The 20645-nt window shown below is 53.8% G+C and overlaps 9 protein-coding genes across 9 annotated transcripts; 4 read left to right on the top strand and 5 right to left on the bottom strand.

Moving 5' to 3' along the window:
• Positions 1 to 1560: 1560 nt before the first annotated feature.
• CC84DRAFT_1095066 (trehalose) lies at positions 1561 to 3663 on the top strand (the record flags this gene model as incomplete). The annotated part of the gene is made up of 3 exons (XM_018174595.1): positions 1561 to 1739; positions 1788 to 2439; positions 2488 to 3663. The coding sequence occupies 3 exons, from the start codon at positions 1561 to 1563 to the stop codon at positions 3661 to 3663; spliced, it is 2007 nt and encodes a 668-aa protein (XP_018034231.1).
• Positions 3664 to 4714: 1051 nt separating this feature from the next.
• On the top strand, positions 4715 to 5609 carry CC84DRAFT_1149577 (cutinase; the record flags this gene model as incomplete). Its single annotated transcript, XM_018176677.1, has 3 exons — positions 4715 to 4882; positions 4979 to 5196; positions 5248 to 5609. The coding sequence occupies 3 exons, from the start codon at positions 4715 to 4717 to the stop codon at positions 5519 to 5521; spliced, it is 660 nt and encodes a 219-aa protein (XP_018034230.1). The 3' UTR covers positions 5522 to 5609.
• Positions 5610 to 7316: 1707 nt separating this feature from the next.
• On the bottom strand, positions 7317 to 8610 carry CC84DRAFT_1149574 (uncharacterized protein; the record flags this gene model as incomplete). Its single annotated transcript, XM_018176676.1, has 2 exons — positions 7662 to 8610; positions 7317 to 7613 (listed from the first exon to the last, which is right to left on the bottom strand). The coding sequence occupies exons 1-2, from the start codon at positions 8373 to 8375 to the stop codon at positions 7317 to 7319; spliced, it is 1011 nt and encodes a 336-aa protein (XP_018034229.1). The 5' UTR covers positions 8376 to 8610.
• A 124-nt stretch (positions 8611 to 8734) lies between these two features.
• Positions 8735 to 10553, top strand: CC84DRAFT_1149571 (alpha/beta-hydrolase; the record flags this gene model as incomplete). The annotated part of the gene is made up of 1 exon (XM_018176675.1): positions 8735 to 10553. The coding sequence occupies exon 1, from the start codon at positions 8766 to 8768 to the stop codon at positions 10551 to 10553; it is 1788 nt and encodes a 595-aa protein (XP_018034228.1). The 5' UTR covers positions 8735 to 8765.
• A 139-nt stretch (positions 10554 to 10692) lies between these two features.
• On the bottom strand, positions 10693 to 13147 carry CC84DRAFT_1095266 (C2H2 type zinc finger domain-containing protein; the record flags this gene model as incomplete). Its single annotated transcript, XM_018174610.1, has 5 exons — positions 10693 to 11377; positions 11432 to 11763; positions 11851 to 12340; positions 12400 to 12639; positions 12756 to 13147. The coding sequence occupies 5 exons, from the start codon at positions 13145 to 13147 to the stop codon at positions 10693 to 10695; spliced, it is 2139 nt and encodes a 712-aa protein (XP_018034227.1).
• Positions 13148 to 13408: 261 nt separating this feature from the next.
• On the bottom strand, positions 13409 to 13886 carry CC84DRAFT_1096483 (uncharacterized protein; the record flags this gene model as incomplete). The annotated part of the gene is made up of 2 exons (XM_018174671.1): positions 13409 to 13698; positions 13748 to 13886. 2 exons carry the CDS (start codon positions 13884 to 13886, stop codon positions 13409 to 13411), a joined length of 429 nt encoding a protein of 142 aa, XP_018034226.1.
• An 839-nt stretch (positions 13887 to 14725) lies between these two features.
• Positions 14726 to 16488, top strand: CC84DRAFT_1094929 (MFS general substrate transporter; the record flags this gene model as incomplete). Its single annotated transcript, XM_018174588.1, has 3 exons — positions 14726 to 14919; positions 15023 to 15338; positions 15388 to 16488. The coding sequence occupies 3 exons, from the start codon at positions 14726 to 14728 to the stop codon at positions 16486 to 16488; spliced, it is 1611 nt and encodes a 536-aa protein (XP_018034225.1).
• A 326-nt stretch (positions 16489 to 16814) lies between these two features.
• On the bottom strand, positions 16815 to 17924 carry CC84DRAFT_1096124 (uncharacterized protein; the record flags this gene model as incomplete). Its single annotated transcript, XM_018174652.1, has 2 exons — positions 16815 to 17441; positions 17502 to 17924. 2 exons carry the CDS (start codon positions 17922 to 17924, stop codon positions 16815 to 16817), a joined length of 1050 nt encoding a protein of 349 aa, XP_018034224.1.
• Positions 17925 to 18192: 268 nt separating this feature from the next.
• On the bottom strand, positions 18193 to 20384 carry CC84DRAFT_1249231 (allantoate transport protein; the record flags this gene model as incomplete). Its single annotated transcript, XM_018184277.1, has 4 exons — positions 18193 to 18840; positions 18892 to 19038; positions 19091 to 20135; positions 20186 to 20384. 4 exons carry the CDS (start codon positions 20382 to 20384, stop codon positions 18681 to 18683), a joined length of 1551 nt encoding a protein of 516 aa, XP_018034223.1. The 3' UTR covers positions 18193 to 18680.
• Positions 20385 to 20645: the final 261 nt, after the last annotated feature.

Raw genomic sequence — 20645 nt, 5'->3', positions numbered from 1 at the left:
TTGTAAAGATGACCGGCTTTTGGGAATCTCGGTCGAATCGGGTTTGCAGTTCGTGAGAAGGCTTCCCAGCACAATACTTCAGCCCAAGCACTCTGCGTACCACGCCGAGCGGAGATTCGGACCGTTCAACTTGGACACATGCACATCTCACTGTCTATGTTCATTTCAGAAGTGGTAGATCATGGCGATGAAATACCAAAATCATGAGCATAATGGACGAAAACGGACGTTAGTTGTTGGCTCTGGAGATAGCCCAGGCAACATGGGCTAAGCGGCGAGATATTGCAGCGGTATCTGTGTTTTTCTGGCTACTGAAATTCCTGGATGCCGGTTCCAGCGACCAAGACTCGGACCTTCGACTGGCTGCATAGACTATTTAGCTATTAGGAGCCGGACTGGCAACTACGATTCATCATACAATCTGTTTCTTAAAGGACTAGACCGATTTCCCAGAGTATCTTACTTTAACACAGCCGGAAGCTCCGCATGTTTCATCCTGTAGAAGGCGATCCTGGATCTGCGTCTTCTCAGCACAACTTTATCCACCTGGTCAATATGAGCTTGACGACAGGATGGTTACAGTTGAAAGAACCACAAAAATCGCAGTGTTCAACTGGCGGGATCGGGCTCGAGGTGTATGAGGTTCTTGGCGTTAGCGAATGTAAGGTGGTGCTGCAATTACGAGTATGTTTGCTTATTGTATAGTTTTGTTTCGCTTTGATCGGCCCTACAAGTGTTGATGCATTTTTCCAAAGTGGTATTCCTCTTCGTCATATGCGTAGTTCAAAAGAATGTGATCAAGCATCAGTACGGACAGGAATCGGGAAATTGTACGCTCGAAATCATGTCAAGAAAAGGATTCCGTCTTGTGAGCGGAATTATCAAGTTCTTCGCTAAACAGCAATAGATTTGACGGCGAATAGGAGGAATCAATGGTTCACAGTAGCCAACACAAAAATTGGGGATATGCTTATAGTAGGAGCGCAATTTATCCTGTATCAACTGAATCTGCTCTACGCTTGTGGACTCATAGCAAAATAAGTTAGCCTGGATTTTCATAATAGGGGCCACCTTCTGAGTTCCCATTTTTTGCCATCAGCCAGTGTGGTTGTTGCCGTTTCTTACGGTGTGCAACAATGACGTTGCGCTGTAGCTCCACGTTACGCTAGCTGTGAGAGGAAGCTCTACGCTTACGGGCGTTGCGGGGAAAGCTCGCATCCTGCAGGCATCTCCAACAACATCCTCCCCACACACGAACCAGTGACGCCACTGCTTCCCGTCGGACAACAGGCGTCGGATCCCCGGCTTCGTGTTCAAGAAACGAGTAGCATGTGCCAAGTAAGCGGTTCGTGTTCCGTACGCGCCGATCTCTCGTCCTACAGCCACCTACGTTGGCTCGGCAGTGGCCCACCTTTTCCCGGTGCACGATCAGGTTCTTTGCGCGCTGCTGATGCACCGTGATGACCGATCGATGAAAACGTTTAAAGGCGCCATGGAGCCGCAACGAATTGCCGGTTACGCAGTGCCCTCAATTGCTCCTGCCCATCTTCCAGCGCCGTCATGAAAGTCTCACGAGCTTCTGCCGCAGCCTTCTTTGCAATTGTGCCATTGGCATCCGCCTTGTATGAAAATGGCTCTGTGATTGCGCCCTGTGACTCACCGATTTACTGCTACGGGGATATCCTACGCGAAATTGAGCTCGCGCGCCCGTTTTCTGACTCCAAGACGTTTGTGGATCTGTAGGTCATGAGCGAGGAGATTCACAACAACGACTCACAATTCTGCAGACCTACAATTAAACCCCTCAGCGAAGTCATTGATGCCTTCAACCAGCTCGAGAAACCGATCCAGAACAATACCGCTCTGAACGACTTTTTGACGACTTATTTCGGCGAGGCGGGCAGCGAGCTCGAGGCAGTTCCCACGGATGAGCTAAAGACGCAACCGGACTTTTTAGACCGTGTCAATAGTTCAACAATTGCCAACTTCACATCCCAGGTGATCGATATTTGGCCTGATCTGACACGGCGCTATGCGGGGCCAAGCAATTGTACGGAATGCGTGAACTCGTTCATTCCCGTAAATCGGACTTTTGTTGTTGCTGGCGGTCGCTTCCGAGAGCCGTACTACTGGGACAGCTTCTGGATCATCGAAGGTCTGCTACGAACCAAAGGCTCGTTTACACAAATTGCGGAGAACATCATTGAGAACTTCCTGGATCTGGTGGAGACGATCGGCTTTGTCCCGAACGGCGCTCGTCGCTACTATCTCAATCGGTCGCAGCCGCCGCTTCTCACGCAGATGGTACGCATTTACGTTGAATACACCCAGAACTACACTCTCCTTGAGCGTGCTCTTCCGTTGCTGGAGAAGGAGTATGAATTCTGGGTCAACAATCGAACAGTGACGCTGGAGCGAGCGGGAAGGAACTACAGTTTGGTGAGTTGTTTGCTCAAACTAGGCTGTCTTTCCTGACATTCTGTTTAGAACCACTACGCCGTGTCGAACACCCAGCCGCGACCAGAGTCTTTCTACGAGGACTACGTGACTGCAAATAACGCGTCGTACTACAACGAGGAAGGGAAGATCTTCAATAATTCGAAGGCACTCACCGATGAGCAAAAAGCCCAGCTGTATGCCAATCTAGCTTCTGGTGCTGAAAGCGGTTGGGACTACTCGTCACGCTGGATTGCCAACCCGGCGGACAGCGTCACGCAGACATCCTTCCCTCTGCGCTCCTTGAACACTGTCAACATCCTCCCAGTGGATCTCAATTCGATCTTGTACGCTAACGAGGTTGCAATCGCGGACTTCCACCGCCTTCAGGGTAACTACACTGCCGCTGCTGCGTGGGCGAGCCGGGCTGCTGAACGAAGCGCGGCGATGACAGCGCTGCTGTGGGACGCTGAGCACTACAGCTACTTCGACTACAACTTGACTTCTGGGGCAAAGAACGTCTATGTCATCGCAGACAACACAACTGTCCGAGGTGATACCCCTGGAGCTCCGGCTGGTCAGCAGGTATTCTTCCATCTGGCTCAATTCTATCCTTTCTGGCTGGGAGCTGCACCCGAGGAAATCAAGAACGACCCATCGGCTTTGCGCCGTGTCTATACTCGCATCGAGGAGCTGCTTGACGACCGCGCGGGCGCAATCGCTGCCACGAACATCCAAACTGGCCAGCAATGGGACGAGCCTAATGTCTGGCCGCCTCTAATGCACATTCTGATGGAGGGATTGCTCAACACGCCGCTCGAATCCACAACGGAGAGCAACCAAACCTCCGAAGACTATGTCTGGACGCAAGCTCTCGCGCTTCGCCTTGCACAAAGATACGTGGATTCGACCTTTTGCACGTGGCGTGTCACTGGCGGCAGTACACCAGAATTCGCCCAGCTCGCCAATGCAGGAGGCAATGGAACCATGTTTGAGAAGTACTCCGACGAGAGCACTAACGCAGCAGGCGGTGGAGGAGAGTACACTGTGGTCGAGGGTTTTGGATGGTCCAACGGTGTTTTGATCTGGGCAGTGGACAAGTTTGGGCAGCACCTGCAGACGCCAGACTGTGGCAACATCACTGCGGCTGATATCTCGACCAAGCGCAAGAGAAGTGCCGTACAGCTCGACACCAGAGATGCGCATTGGGTGAAGAGATTCACGTAATTGGAACACGACGGAGGAGGGTGGTGAAGAGACATGATTTGTGTATATCCTCTCCCTTGCTAATGCAGGAACCGTAAATATCTCATTCGCGCTGTGTGCGCCTTCTTCATGCGTTTGCTGTGGCCACCAATAACTGACAGTGCAGCTCTATATGTGCCTCGGTTACTTGGTCCTGGAACGGCACAAGGACTGGGGTCACAACAATGCGGGGGTTGGGGTCAGATGCGATAGACATAACTAGTTTAGCGGCTTTGGGCAACTGATGAATCACAGCAATCGATCGATTGATCGACATCGCTTCGGTTTTCGCGTGGGCTGTCCCGTCTCGAAAGGAGTTTCATTGGTCACTCATACGGCTTTGACTACCGCTGGTGCCGCAACGTCCAGTGCCTAAGGTCGCTATTGTGTTGTCCGAGCTCGATTCTGGGAGTTTTGATAGACTCCGGTGGTGTTAGTCCAAGTTCTGACGTCCAGCCACACCGCTCTAACGGCTTACAAGGAAATATCCACGACGAGACACCGATACGCTAGGTGTACCTGCCCCAAGCGGCATTGGTATCGTGACCTCGTACTGCCTACCCCGCGCTCGGCGCCTACTTGGGCATGAACGGACAGCGGAGCTACACCCGGTTCCTGGCAGCCTCCGCTGCGTCTACCCGGTCCACGTGTACTATCTGCAACGGTGCGCATGCTCACGGGACTTTAGTGTGGGAGAAACATGCCGTGAGTGGTGGAGGCCGCACGGAACTCGCCAAGTTCTCTTCTTTACTTGGCTGCGCATATAGGAGACTTGCAAGGTGATGCGAATGCCGGCGATGAAGATGCATACAAACGAATTTCAAGCTCGTTTTACTGACTAAGAACCTGGCGGAGCGGAGGACAGCACGTTTTGAGGATGGGGGACTTCGAGCAGTGGATATTTAACTGAAGAATATCTCGACGAAAAAGCGATACGGCTCTCTCGAAAGTCGCCCTTGGATCTGCAGTCTCTCCTTGTCTCCCATTCATTTGGTTGTAAGACAGAAACGATCTTTCTTCGAAGAAATTCAAGATGAAGTTCACCATCTCCCTCGCATCGCTCGTCGCCGTGACGAGCGCATTCCCGCTTATCACCCGCGACTCGGCTACCACCAGGACGGAACTCGAGGCTGGAAGCTCCTCTGCCTGTCCCAAGGCCATCCTGATCTATGCGAGGGGCACGTCGCAGGCAGGCAACATGGTAAGTAAATTTCCGCTCGGGACGGGTTGCGCGAGTCATTGTTCGCCGCAAACACACCGAGAACTACAATTTGGTATAAGATGCTAACACCCGCAGGGCGAACAACCCGGGCCGATCCTCGCCGATGCCCTCGAGGCCTACTATGGTGCCGCGAATGTGTGGGTACAGGGTGTAGGCGGCGCGTACACCGCTGGTCTGCTCGACAACCTCGCGTCCAAGGGCACGTCTACTGCCGCAATCAACGAGGGAGCGCGTCTCTTCAAGCTTGCCAACACCAAGTGCCCGAACACCCCTGTCGTTGCCGGAGGCTACAGGTAAGCTATTTCCCGTCCAGCTATGTAGACCTCATCCTAACTTGCGACCAGCCAAGGTGCAGCCCTCATCGCGGGTGCAATTCCCACTCTCTCGACCACGGTGATCAACCAGATCAAGGGCGTCGTCCTCTTCGGCTACACCCGCAACAAGCAGAACAACGGTGGAATCCCGAGCTACCCCCAGTCCAACCTGGCGGTCTACTGCGCGGATGGAGACCTCGTGTGCGACGGAACCTTGATTGTGTTGCCTGCGCACTCCACCTACCAGGACGAGGCTGCGGATGAGGCTCCCAAGTTCTTGGAGAGCAAGATTGGCCCCAAATAAGGTGTCAATAGTTGGAGAGGGAAATCTTATCATTCATGTCTATTAATTTACGATGACGAGGATGGATCTTTTACGAACGGATGAATATGCAAACAAAATAGTAATTGAGTACTCGATATCTTTACGTCCCGCATCCCACCCAAACAAGCTCATTCGTCCCAATCGTCACCAGCTTTCGCTAATTGGGTTCCTGATGGAGCAGCGCTCGGCATGCGTGGATAGGCTTGGAAGATTTGGACAACACCACGGCTCAGATGGCTAAGAAAGTTGAAGCAGAACCAGCTGTGATTATGTGTATAATTTTGGATTATCGAATGGCCTGAACGGCGAGTCAGCTACTTAGGAGAACGCCATGCTCACTTCGAACAACGTCCAAACCGATTACAAAAACGTTGTCAAAAGTATGCCTGTGGACACGCGAGCTTTCCCAAAATTGCAATAAGAACGTTTCACGGCTCCGTGGCCAATTCAATGTCCAGCATCTCAAACTTCCTCGATACACAGCTAGCAACTGGGCACATGAATGAAGAATGTGCTTAGTTCGCGGTTGCTGCTCATGCGAGGAGCAACCTGGAACGAAGTCACGAATTCTAGCATGGACAAACGGGGCGTGGTAGAGGGGCTTCACCTGCTCTGCGGTTGCTGCTCAGAATAGGAGTGCAGAGAGGGATGATAGCACGGACCAATGGTGCGTGGTAGGGTAAGGATGCTAGGTGCTGTTCGTGAGAGGACTGAGAGTAAAGACACACACTAGAGCGGACAATTTGGTGCGAGGTGGAGAGGGAATCCGCACAAAGCGTCCCGAGTATGAGAGCCGAGGCCGGAGGGTAGAGGCCTGGGCAGGCGAGGGCGATGGACTACCCCTCAGGCGCAGGCTCAGGCAGGTCAGGGTACTCGCGATCCATACTCTCCAACACTGCGTGCTGGCCATCGAGGAGACGTTTGTACATAAGGATCTAATTATGGAGCTTAGGATTTTTTCCTCATCAGTAAGTCCATGTCAGCAATCTTGAGCTTATCCTAGACAGCATCGAAGCCCTTGATGCCGTCGCGAAATTTCTTATCCTGCTCGCCGAGAGCTTTGAGCCGCGCTCGGTATGCCCTAGCTTGCAGGCCATTGTGCAGCTCACCGCCGTCCGCTTTGCTCTTATCGTAAGCCTGGGCAAAGTTTCCGGAACAGATTGGCTTCAGGACCTCGCTGTGCATTGCGCAAAAGAGATCGTCGGCCGTTCTCTCGAACGTCGCGAGGCCGAGATCCTGGATCTTTTGCGATCTGGTCTCGCACTCGTCATTCCAGGCAGCCTATATGAGCGGGCTCCAACCGTCGGCCTCAATCATTTTTCCGAAGGAAGCATACTTGCTGTGGTCGATGAACCGCTGGCCGGGGACCGCGCCCACGTCGACGGGCCTGTACACGTCTCTAGCAACAGATTGGAGGGGATCCATATATGGGCTGTGGGTCCGTAGGGAAATGATGTCTTGGCCGCAGGACTGGAGGGAATGGATATGGCTCCAACAGGGCCACGCGCAGTGGGCGTTCCGTCACTCGAGCTGCAAGTTGCGTTATAGTCGTACTTCTGGATAACGCAATTTACTATAAGAGTGTCATCTTCTTCTTGACCAATTGCCGGTAGCTGCTAAGCTAGTATGCTTAGCGCCTGTTCAGGGCATTCTGCGAAGCGGCCCTGCTTATGTACACCCATCTGTTATCCTAAGAGAAGCAATACAGCGCTTTGATTTAATAACATATTTGTAAAGTTCTACGGCTCTAGTAATATCTCGTGAATTTTTAAGCTTAGTACGCTTTCACCGCCGCCAATTGCAGCAAGCGATCCGTAATCTCCGGCTTCTCAAGCGGCTCAGACCTATCCAGCGGGTCCACCTTTCCATCTCTCAGCGGCGGACCCTGTTTGCGAATATTGCAGTGCGGCCAGTGCGTCGTTCCCTGCCATGTGTTGAACAGTTCCGCCTTCAGATCCAGGTCTTCCTGCTTCGCGAACTTACGAGGCGTCATGCACACGTACTGCACATGGCGGATGCGCTCGCCCTGCGGGAAACATGCGTAGTGCATGGTTCGGGAATCCCACAGTACCTGAACATCATTAGTTTTGATTCTAAGAACGGCGTGCAGGCGGCTTACCAGATCACCAGGCTCGAGGTTGATCTTTTCCAACTTGCATCCGTGGTCTTGGAACCACTTGACGTCTGACTCCTTGAAGATGAACAGGTCCCTGAAGTCTTCTTCCTCCGGCGGCTTGTCGACATGGTTGTCCTGCTCTCGCGTCTCCCTGAAGAACTCATCAAACAGCTTGGAGCTGCCCTTCATTAGGATGAGGCCGCCATCGTTCTCCCCGTTCGGTTGGTAGTTCAGCAGTCCCTGCACACACTGCATACCCTTGCGGTGCGGGCTCTGATCTGTGTGTGGCCATGGACTCCAAGACAAGTCTTTCTGCCGCGGCAGGGTGATGTTCATACCATCGAAGCTCACGATCAGCTCTTCCGTGCCCCAGAGCTTTGAGAATGCATCGATGACCTTGGGCTCTGTGCGGGCTTCCCAAACGAACTTCTCGTGTGTAGACGCATAGGAGAAGTACATGCCACCCTTGAAACTGACTGGGAGGTGATCAGCTGTCCATGTTGACTCGTCGTTGGGGTCAAAGCCGAGGTTGAAGGACTGCAGCCATTCGATCTGTTTGCGCTTGTAGTATTCAGCACGCTCTGGAGTGATGACGCCTTTCACGATGGCGCAGCCTTCTTTGTGGAATTGATCGCGCCAATCGCCGTACTCCTTGCCATCATGCTGAATAAGGTCGACGCCAGTGTCTGGAAGCGGTTCTTCTGCGTGAGGTGCCATTTTTAAGCGTAGTGAAATAAAGAATAACTGAGAAGGCAGTGTTGAAATGATGGATGATTGCAATGAATGGACAGACCACTGACTGACTCTATTATATCCAATGGTGTTGAGAACGTGCGAGGTCGACCACCCACATCCCGTGTGGGGATAAGATGGACAGTCTTGCCGATCATGGCTTCGGGCGCTAGGAACATGTGGGCAGCCACTCAACGACAACAGCCGGACGATCAAGGAACCGAGTCGGAACTGGAGTCGGAATGCAAATTTATCAGTAACAGTACTTTGAAAACATTTATCAATTGTCTCGCCCCAGCTTGGATGAACTCACAGGCGGTTGATTGCCCAGGACTCATTTCTTACAGCCCTTCCAAGAATCACATTCTCTCTACCATGCCTGTCCCTCTTCAGATCGCCTACAAACCTGTCTCCAAGCCCGAAGTAGGCGTCAACAACTACCAAGGCTTCACACCTGGCAAGACCGAAGTCCTGCGCAAAGGTGCCAATCCGTATAACGCGCGGCCTCTCGACTCCAACATCCGCATAGATCACGACGTCGAAATCAAAGTCCGTGATGGCTGCCGATTATACGTCGACATCTACCGCCCTGCTGATGTGCCTGAAAATGAGAAGCTTCCCGCAGTCATAAGCTGGTCATGCTATGGCAAGAAGTATTCGGCACTGCATATGCTACCTATTTGCGTGTGGAATTGCTGCGTTCCAAAGGAGTCATTGAGCGGTCTGGAGAAGTTCGAAGGCCTTGATCCAGTGGTCTGGTGTCCGCGAGGCTATGCTATCGTTTCGGTGGACTCGCGCGGAACGGGAAACTCAGATGGATCAATACCAATCATGGGATCTCAAGATGCGGAGGACTGCTACGACGTTATTGAGGCGATTGCTGCTATGCGATGGTCAAACGGTAAGGTTGGCATGGCAGGTAACTCGGCGTTGGCTATTATCCAGTGGCACGTCGCGAGTCTTCGGCCTCCTCATCTTGCAGCAATCGCTCCCTGGGAAGGATCGGCTGATATCTACCGGGAGCAATTCGTCCGCGGTGGAGTGTTCAACATGTCCAACTTCGACTTGATCACGCATTACATCATCAAGACGAACAACCCTGGCGGAGGTATCGAGGACTTCGCCGAGATGTACCGAAGGTCGCCCATATCGAACGCGTATTGGGAGGACAAGCGAGCCGACATCTCGAAGATCCAAGTCCCTGTCTTCATCAGCGGAAGTGATTTCAGCAGCATCCACACAATGGGTTCCGTTCGCGGATGGTTGGAGCTGCCGCATGACAACAAGTGGATACGGTGGAGCTCCAACCAGGAGTGGTACGAGCTGTACTGCGAGCCCTCTTCCGACAGAGAACTGCATAAGTACTTTGACAAGTTCTTGCGCGGAGAGAACAACGATTGGGACAAGACGCCAAAAGTGCGGTGGTCGGCGCTGCAATTCGGCGATCGGGAAGCCATTGACGACATTGAGTTCGCGGACTTTCCCATCCCGGGAACCGACTATCGCGACTTCTTCCTCTGTCAGGACGGCTTGAAAGAACAGGCAGCAACAGCGGATACAGTTGTCTCTTACGACTCCACATCCACGACCTCGATTGCAGAGTTCTCGTATACCTTCCCACAGCGCTCGCGCCTTATCGGTCTTCCGAAAGCTGTCCTCTACATGTCCTGCAAGGAACACAACGACATGAACGTCTACATCATCCTTCGCAAGCGAGACAAGAATGGCAAACTTCTGTTTCACCTGTGCTTCCCGTTCGCCGCCGTGCCAACTGGCATCAAGTCCATCGACGAGATCCCAGAAAAGGACCGACAGAGCTTGAACTTGCACCCCGGAAGTGTCGGCGTACTGCGGGCAAGTCACCGCAGATTTATCCCAGAAAAGTCAATCCATCCGCAATTTCCCTTCCACCCTCATGACACTGAGGAAAAGATCAAGCCGGGCGAGGTGGTCAAGCTGGAGATCGGAATCTGGTCCATGGGCGTGGATTTTGACCAGGGAGAAACGATTAGCATGCAAGTCGGTGGGTCGTTCCCCGGTATTGCAGAATACTCTGCTTTCTCGAAGCCGCGGCCCGAAGAGGAGAAGAACAAGGGCGAGCATCGCATCCACATTGGCCCTAGTACTCCTAGCAAGATCATTTTGCCATTCGTACCGCTGTAGATATAGAACAACAACCACGATTCCCATTCCGCTTTGATGAGCACCCTCCGAGTGTCCTTTGTAGTTATGTTCTCTAGATTGATTTGCATGTGCTCATGACAAAAGAACCAAGTATGACTCATGTGTCTACATATTTATTCTAACGCAAGCGTCCAAGTCCCTCCATAAGATTGCACAGCGCTCTCAAGAGAGGCGGTTTGATCTTCCGCTCAACTTCCGGATGCTTTGCATCGAGAAGCTCCACACCTATCTCCATGATTTGTGACGGGGATCGGAGATCGCAGACCTGCTCTGTTGAACTGATCCCTCGGAGAGTGTCTTGTGTAGTAGATGGGATAGTAGTGAGACACGGCTTCCCAACATCCTTGTGAATAAACGCATCAACATGATCGGAATTGACCGAGGGATGCACATCTAGGAAAACCTTGGGGCCATGGGAGGCGTCAGATGGAGCTGGCCGTACAGGGGTATTCCCGCCAGTTCGGCGTGCGCGATCGCTCATCATCATACTGTATGTCCACAACACCATGATAGAATGGTGAGTCATAAGGGCATCCTGGCCCCGAAGTTGATGATTAGGGACTTCGCGCGCGGCACGCAAAACCTGACCGGCATGGTATATCGCAATGCGGGCATCCTTGGTTTGGCTCCATGGCTGGAGGAGGGTGTAAGCACGGTTTGCTTCTTCTTCCCCGCATTTGCCCGCAAAACGCGTAATGGTGTCCACCGAAGTATGCAGATACATTTGAAGGAAAGCATGCAGGGTGCGAGTATACGCGAAGGTTGAGTCTCCAGGTAGTGAAAACCTTTGGAGCAGGTTGTATCTGTGACAGACTCAGTATGATAACTTTTCACCAGTAGAGGGGTTGGCAGTTTACATCTTCTGGTGTCGCGATCTTAGCCAGAGCTGCAAAGATGGATCGCAATCTTCATGAATGAGGGCGCATTGCTTTGAGTGCTCCCATATCTGTGCTGCCACTCCATGTAGATACACGGACCGAGCAACCTGAGAGTCAACGGCCGGAGAGAGGTATGTAATCGGGTCCTCATCCTTCAGCATGCCGTGCAGCGATGGTAGCCCCCCAATGGTACTCATGCTCAGCATCCTTGATCGCCAAACCTCTGCGGAGGGAGCAAGCCAAAGCGAACGGGAGAAGGGCAAGGGAAAGCTCATCTCAGAATACGAATGCAATGGGTTACGATGTTTTACCTATAGTACAGATACGAAGTCAGCATGAATTATGACGGTGTGGTGTATTGTCGGACGATATCACTTCGTACCCGGCGGTTTGCTTACCATGGCCATGTCCATGTCATGTTCGAAAAGGTGGCAGGCAAGCCGCTTGTAGGACTCAAACTGGACCCACTCGCGCCACTTGCGTTCGTTCTCATCTGCATTATCATCAATGTTAGGAAGTATGGATGAATATGCGACTTTGTCGTATCTTCCCGCGCGTCGCATTGCCGTCACTAATTGAAGCAAGTTGCTCTCAGCGATCTCCATCTTTCGCTGGTATCCGCAAAAAGCACCAATATCTAGCCAAATCATAGAAGCCTGGAGGTACTGCAGATCGCGGAAGGCGCTGTTGTCTCGTTCTGTGAGGTTTTGTAGGGCAACCCTCACAATCTCCTGGAGTACAAGACCTGTGCGGTTGACTGAAGGAAGACCAAAGCAGATGCAACCCGCAGCTATTAGAGCAACGAGTAATTCTAGCCTAGAGCTTTCACTGTCAAAGGTATAGGGATGTATCCAAGCGTCCGTCTCCATTCTCTTGGCGATGCCGACTCTAAGGTGCGGTTATAAGTCAGTGTGAGTTGAGAAAGGGTGGGGCATGCTTCGGCTTACTTGATCAGCTTGTCAAGGCAATCCGCGGAAGGAAAGGATGGTATTATAATGCGACTTGCTGAAGTTTTTGAGACCAGCTGAAAGATACGATCTCGAGCACCTTGAGACAGGCTGTCTGAGATGGCGATGATGGATGAGCACGGCTCATGCGGCGACGTAGCAATATCAATATGTTGTTCATCGATAGTGACGCCGTCGTGCTCACTGAATGCGTGCTGGTTGCGAGTCGGTACCCATAGCCTGTAAAGTCATTAACATTGCTCTTGATACAGCACTAAAAGTCTAAGTACAGTATGTTACCTCAGGATAGGTAATACATGAATCGTTCTAGTACTGTGCGGTGTATGAATTCATACCATGGTGATTGCTCAAAGATTGCAGATCGTCTCCTTGCCTCATCTCCACGTTCGGTGGCAGCGCGGCTTCGTGAAGTACGATCAGGCGTTTCGGTTGGAGCGGCTGGAGCGAAGAAGTTATCCAAGATTTGCTGGGATTCGAACGTTTGACCAATCGAAAGACCAAAATCGTTGTTGAACAGATCGATTTCCCCAACCCAGTCCGTATCAGGTAGCCACATCGTCAGATCAGGTGCAGGCAGTGCCGGGTCCGCCCCTACAAAGTCGTGCTCTGGGACCATTATTTGATCAAAGAACGCCGGAACTCGTCTTTGCTGGTATGCATCGTCGCACAGGCTAAGGAGTGCCTGCGCGTCTGCAATGTCTGTCGAAGCCGAGGCTGTATCGCCCATGGCTTGTCGAGTAGTGCCAGGATCTGGTATGATAGGAGACCCAGAAACATGCTGCTCACTTCCATACGTTGCTGCAGCTACTTCTGTGGTGGCCGAAGTTGCGTCGCGTATTTCATGTCGAGTAGTATCAGAACCCGGTGTGATAGGAGACCCAGAATGCTGCTCGCTTCCATAATTTGTTGCAGGAGACGGTATGGGCTTGAGCGACCTTGTCGTGCATTCGGTGCCCTAAGGTGTGGGTGGTACCAAGTCAGCTCGAGTTCAGACAGGGTATTGTATGAAGTAGCCAAGCAAGCAATGGTTCCCTTCTGCAAGTTGTATTCGGTGTTTGTTTACCTTCTTCACACACCTTTGGCAAGGTCTCGAATTCTCGCATTTGACCTTAGACAGCACACACGCGTCGCAAGCTTTCACTGCTCTGTCCGCGATGTAGTGGCCGATCTGGCCTTTGGCGGCGTTCTTTTCGTGGTTCGTCTGATGTCGTAGGAGTAGATCCCTGCGATTGAAGGCCGCTGGACAGTTTTCGCAGCGAAATGGTCGCACGTTACGATCTGTCCCGGCTCAGCAACTTGGCGTCAGCTCGCCCCGGTGTGATCTCACGTGAGTCTAAATGCCGTTCCAGGTGATCTGCACGGTCATACTGTCGATTGCAAACCTGGCATTCGAATGAAGTCTGACTCGGGTCGCGCAAATCAATCGTGCGGCGACGCCTGCGGTGCGCTGTCGATACTGCTGACATTCCGGAGTGAGGATGGAGCACGGAAGCACGGAAGGGGTGGACGTGCGCCAAACTTATTGGGGGTTTCTCGGAAAGTGGAGTAGGGTGGAGACAAGCCCAGCATGCAGGAACCACCTGGAATGCGGGGAATTTCGAAACCTGGGGAAGGAACGCTTTATCCGAACGTCCATCGATACCTAGGTATGAAGTACGACGTGTTGCCCTACGATAAGTGGTACAGTCCTACGACTTCATATTTGAAGTACGCTGTGTTACCCCAGGACGAGCCAGGCAGCACTCCACGCAAACGTTTGACCTAGAACTGAACCACATGTGCAGATGTTGGTGCAGGGCTAACTCCTCAACATGTACACAGTTAGGAAAGCAAGTTCCATGGACAGCATGCATAAACCTACCATCGCACCACTTAGGGTTTCGTCCTTTCGCCCACTCCCACTTCCCGCGCGCTAACCTACAACCTTCAAAGCGTTGATCAGTGCCCTCACCCTCCGACCATCGCATCCAATAGCGCTGCCTACCCCACACGCCAACGTACGCCAAAATCCGGTGAGACGTCGGTGAAATACCCAGCGAGCGCGGAATGTGGAGATGGCGTCCGTATATCGACTTGACTCAAGCAGCGTCGGAATACGTGGGAAGATGGCAGGCCACCGCGGCATCATCGTGTTGCCTCAGATGCACGTCTCAATATCTTCATATATCAGTCCCGAAGTTGCGGTTCTCATCTATCACAACGCGGCGGGTTGCTCTTCGAGTAGTCGACGAGCGGGTTGTTCTGCTTCTCTTCGACTCAACTTTTCCACCTCCCGACCGTTCAAGTACAAGCAGACAACGCCAACATGAGTATCAGCAAAGAGCTCAAGCCAATGGAGACGACGGTCCAGAAGTTTGAAAATGTCTCCGACGAAGAGATGTCGACGAAGGCAGTCCCGCAGGGCGCAGCCATGGGAACAGTGACCATCACAGACATGGAGGATGTCTTTCTGATCCCGGCGCCGAGCGCGGACCCTCGAGATCCCCTGAACATGACAAAGTGGAGGAAGATTGTATTCATTGTGCTCGTCTCCATCTGTAAGCGTCCATCGCCCCGAGAATGAAATCGCACTCTCCTGATGGCTCGCAGTCTCCAGTATCAGCCTCGGTCTCGTGTCCGGCTTCGGTGGACTCTTGACATTCTACATCCCCGGATATGCTGCGAAGGGCGCCGACTATGCTGATATCACGGCACTGATGACATACCCCACTGTCTTTATGGGTATCGGCAATCTTATCTGCATGCCACTGGCGCTGGCAGTTGGTCGTCGTCCAGTCTACCTCGGATCTTTGCTCGTTTTGATTGGAGGCGCTGTCCTGGCGGCGTATTCGGAGGACTACAATTGGCATCTTGGGGCGAGAATGATTCTAGGGCTCGCTGCTGGCCAGAGTGAGGCTCTAGCTCCAATGATGATCCAAGTGAGTACTTTGCGTGACATCTTGAGCTCCTCAGCTTACAGCTTATCAGGAAATCCACTTCATGCACGAACGTTCTACCTCCCTGATGTGGCAATCAGCCATCCAGACCACGGTCGCCGCCGTGTACGTGATCTGTGCCTCGCCCATCGCAGGCGCAATCGGTCCCGCAAACTGGTACAACGTGGGCGCCGGTATCTGTGCCGCAGTCCTTGTGCTCTCTATCCCATGGGTACCTGAAAGCAGATACACCCGCTCGCTAGAATCCTACGGTCAGTTCTCGACTGACGAAGGAGGCGAAGGCAACGGCTCCCGCGCTACTGCCCCGGCGCCAGTCAAGATCGCAGACAGGCCTGCGCTGGACTACGAGCGATATCTCCCGCGCACGTTCTGGTCAGACATGCGCATCTTCGTGGGCAAGCCCGACTGGCTGGAAGGCTGGTACGGCTTCATCAACACGTTCCAGATCCTGCTGTTTCCCAACGTCCTGTGGGCGTTCTGTTTGAATGGACTCACGATAGGCGTAAACATTGCGATTGGCACGACGTACGGTAACATCGTCACCAAGGCACCCTACAACTGGCCCGACAGCGCTGCATCCTACGTCAACGCCGGGCAGATCATCGTCGCCTTCGTCGCGCTCCCGCTCCTCGGCAACGGCTCCGACTTCATCATCAAGTGGCGAGCTCGACGCAACGGCGGCGTCCACGAGCCCGAAAACAGGCTCCTGCTTCTCGGAATACCTATATCGGTGGGCGTCATCGCAGCCGTCATCTACGGACAGGCAGGCGCACATCCAGAAAAGTACCACTGGTTCGCCATCGTCTTCGCCAACGCGGGATACTATTTCGCGTTCGTGGGGGCCAATATCGCGGCCATCACGTACCTGCTGGATTCGTATCCTGCTCGCGCCGGCCCTGTACTCGTCGTCATTACGGCTTTCCGTGGGTTCGTGAGCTTTGGCGTCAGCTATGGTGTTGCAAAGTTCATCGATGATGCTGGATATGACGGGTCGTTCGGCACGTATGGTGGACTCACTGCGTTGTTTGGTTTGCTAGGCATCCCCGTATTCTTGTATGGGAAGAAGATCCGTGCTTTTACTGGCAGGTACGCCATGAAGGAGCGATCTGGCGTGGCGTCGATGTCGCGCTGATTCAGCACTTGGAGTCGTAGGAACCCCGGACGTCCCCGACCGTTTTTGGCACTGTGTTTCGTGTCCGAGGATTTACGTGATTCGCACATTGATGCACTGAGCCATGTCTGTTATTAGTTGTCAATGAATCTCTTCTGCACCACGCTCCGTCATTGATCATCTCTCTACGCATTCCCGGACCGTAGCGTCTCAAAGGGTATCATGCATTTGAACGTGACTCCGAAGTACACTATATGCGCCATTAACGTGCCGTGCATATTTGTTGGCCGTCCACACCTTTTCCTTCGCCGCCAGAAACCATAGAATAGCGCCACCCATAATCATCATTAGACGCCAATGTCATATCCACTGACCTCCAAGCTCACGTCCACACCATGCACCCGGCGGAACTTGGTCCGGGCGTCCCCGTTCTTGTCCAGACTCAGCTCCTCGGCATACACTCGCACCAGCCTCTGGAGCTCAGGCCTAGGCAGCTTCACAATGCACACAATCTTGACGTCAGCTTCCGCGGGGCGAGTCTCCTGGAGCGACAGACACAAGTTCTCGAGTCCCATCTCGCGCTCCCAGCGCATAAAGGTTGTGAAGAAGCCGTGCTGGTGGTGGCCGTGGCCGTGACCATGCGCATGAGTGGGATGTTGCTGTTGCTGCGGCGGGTTCTGCGGCGGTTGCGACTGCTGCTGAGCAGCAAGGGCGGCCAGAGGCGACAGATTTGCTGGCGGGTTGTTCTGCAGGCCGTGGGGATGCGGTGCTGCCGTGTTCTGGTTCTGCTGGTGGTGCTGGAGGGCATTCTGCGCAAACTGCACAAAAGGCATCGGCGCTTGTCCGTTGGCAGGGACGTTCGCAATCGGCTGGGCGTGCGCGCCTGCATGGGCTTGGTGCATGGCCTGCTGCAGCACCTGCATGTTGATGTGGACCTGCTGCGGCAAATGCGTTCCTAGGGCCTGGTGTATAGCCTGGGTTTGCGCGGCCAGCAGCGCGGGCAGGCCCCCGTTGCCCGCCATTCCGTTGATCACGCCTGGTGTGCCCATCATGCCGCAGCGCAGAAAAATCCACAGGCTCTTCAGCTTGGGCAGGTCGTGCTTCATGCTGCGCGACGGGTCCTTGCTGCCGAGATAGGTCGCCCACAACTTCACGTCCTTCTCCCGTATCCGGAAGTACACCGAGGTGATGTTCTCCGCGTAGGGCGAGGCGACGACACGGAACATGGTGCAATCGCTGGGGTTCGTGAATAGGAACTTGTTCTGCGCGTAGAAGACGGGCGCCGCTTCCTCGTGCACCTGGCGCGACACGGAGAGCAAGCCCAAGGCGACATTGTGCTTGGGCGTCGTGGGCGAGGGCCACCAGAAGGGAAACTGCGAGACAAGCGCAAACGTGTACACCTTGTCGCGGAGCTCGCGGGGCAGCGAGAGCAGGAGCGAGAAGGCCGGATCGGGCATTTTGTCCAGGGCGATGGGCGCGATGCTCGAGTGGGAGGCGGGGCGGGCGCGCACGGGTCGGACAGGCGGGGCGTCGAGCATGGTGGTGTCCGACGAGTCGCTCGACGTGGAGGAGCGTGATCGCGAGCGCGGCGTCGAGGACAGGGAGGCCATGACGATGGTTGGGGGCAGTCCTGGCGGGTTCCGGAGGGGCTGTTGAGTGATTGCAGGGCGCCCGCGGGCTGGCCGAGTGAGAGAACGCAGGCGAAAACGCGCTGCTGCCGGGGCGGATGGTATTGGTCGCAAAACCCACGCAAAAGGCAGGTGACCACAGCTGAGGTACTACAAAGCGCAGGAGGAGGGCAGAGGGAAACGCCAAAGAGGCGGACTACTAACGCCCGTGAATGGCCATTGCTGCGAGCCGTCAACCAGACGTTCGGGACGGGGCCGCCTTGGCTGACTGGCGCCCGCACTCGCACATCACCCCCTCCATGTTCCATGTCAGCCTCATCCGTCGTCTCCTCCCTCCGGCCCGCTCGCCGCAAACGTTCCGGCCCCGCCTCATATTCGAGTGTGTGTCACGACCAATCCCAGGCATCTGCATACACGTCTACCATCCCTAGCTGCAACGAAACATCCATTACGCGTTCCACGGGCAAGTTTGTGTCCCCCCGTAGCTGTAGCCCGAGCTGAAGCTGGCGATGCTTTCCGGTAGGTCCATCTGACATGTGATGGTAATGACGTGTTCATGTGGACAGGCGGAAAGCCTCCGCTCTATCAAAGGACGTATCTAAAGTATGGGTTCTCTCCGTCGGTCAGGTCCAAAAACGCCAGTCGGTCTCGTTCCTCTTCGTTGTCCGAATGGCCTTCCCTCTTCTTGTTCTCCCTCCACAGGACTACGTAAAGAGCGACCGAAGCCACGATAGTGATGCAGTAACTGGAAAAGTCAGCGTCTTGCATAGAGCTGTGCTCAGCATCATAGACTCACCTGATGATCAAACCGGTCCAAAGCTCCGGGTAATGATCCTTCTTTGTCTCGCTCTTGATGAGCTGCGGACCAACTATGTTGCCCACACAGTAGGCGACAAAAATAGAACCGGCCATAACGCTCTTCTTGGTAGCTCCTGCCACGTTGCTGCGAATCTGTCAGTATCGCAGTCGTGATCCGCGGACCACTCATCACATACCTCATTCCGATGACAATTGTCAAGCTCACTACCGCACCGAAGGTCCCGATGATGCTATAGCCCGCAACAGGCGTGCCAGCATGATATGTCCAGCTGCCCTTCCAGATCATTGCGCAACCTGCGATAACCGGCAAGCAGTTGATGATCAGCAAGATGATCCGTATGTTCTGAAATCGAGCAGAGGCCCATCCACATGCCAGGATTGCAAAAAAGCAAAGGCCACCAAGAGGAAACTGCCACAGAATCGACTCCAGTGTGGACCACCCAAAAGTCGACACAATCAAGGGTCCGAAGCCAGATACAGCCCCATTGACAGTGTACGCCGATCCCATCATGACGAAGATAAGCCATAGCTTGACATCGAGGAGAGCTTCCTTGACCTGCGCCATCTTGATCTTTTGGCATCGCACCCCAGTCTGCCCCTTCCTCAGCCTCTCGACCGCGACTACCTTCTCCTCCGTCGTAAGAAACCACGCCTCGACCGGCGAATTCGGTATGAAGAAGCAGAAGATGCCAAAGAGGAACGTCAAGCACCCCGCAAGGATGTAAATATACTGCCACCTCTTCAGCGCGCCCCCAGTAATCTGCGCGAACCCGTAGTTCAGCGCGCCGCCAATGATCGTGAAAAGCCCCGTCGATGAGAACCACCAGCTCTGCCGCAAGGCCTGCTCCTCTTGCGTGTAATACCCACTGACGATGCACATGAAGCCCGTTGGAATGACGCTCTCGACGAAGCCAAGGAAGAAGCGCTGCGCATAAAGACCTCTCCAGGTGGTCACCGCGGCAGTCAGCATGCAGATGAGAGCCCACACGATAACGACGCCGCCGAGAATGCGGCCCAGATTGAAGCGTTGCAGCGCAAACGTCATAGGGTAGAGGCCAGCAAGCATCCCAAAGTAGAAGAGGGACGTGGCCCAGCTTAGACGCTTTGTGTCGGTTGTTGGCGGCGTGGTGTGGTGAACCACGCTCAGAGATAGGTCCTTGGTCATGCCGAACAATACTGCGGAACCCAATATTGCTTTGTCGTAGTACACGAGACCGTAGCCTAGGGGTCGTTAGTTCCACAAAGCGTGCGAAGAACAGTCCATGACCTACCGACAATCATAGCAGGAATGAGAAACAGATCAATCTTGCGAAGCACCCTCTTCTCGATCTCCGGATCTATTTCCTGCGCATGCTCGCCCACGAGCTTTATCGCGACATCCTTGTCCAGCGAAAGCGAGCTCGCGCCTGATTCCGGGTCTTGTGGCGAATCCGGCGTCGCCTGCGGTCTCTTCTCCTCGGGCGAGGCCATGACTCCAGCCATCGATCTGCTTCACCAAAAAAGTTGAAGTTTTTCTGTACAGATGAATTGACGTGACGCACGGCCGGCTATATTGAGAAAACTTCTGCATGGACAAAGTTCAATCACATCATGCGCCTAGCTAAGCGGGGTGCTGGAAACTGCCTAGCGCTCGTTCTAGTCTTCACGCGATGTACATGCGGGACACGTGCGTGGGGTCTGCGAGTCGCTTAGAGGGTTGGTCCCGCGGGAAAGGGCTGGGCGGCGAGCGGG

This window comes from Paraphaeosphaeria sporulosa (assembly GCF_001642045.1).
Source record: "Paraphaeosphaeria sporulosa strain AP3s5-JAC2a unplaced genomic scaffold CC84scaffold_7, whole genome shotgun sequence".
Lineage (NCBI taxonomy): Eukaryota > Fungi > Ascomycota > Dothideomycetes > Pleosporales > Didymosphaeriaceae > Paraphaeosphaeria > Paraphaeosphaeria sporulosa.
The sequence above is the reverse complement of the archived record's forward strand: the minus strand, read 5'-3'. Positions and strand labels throughout refer to the sequence as shown.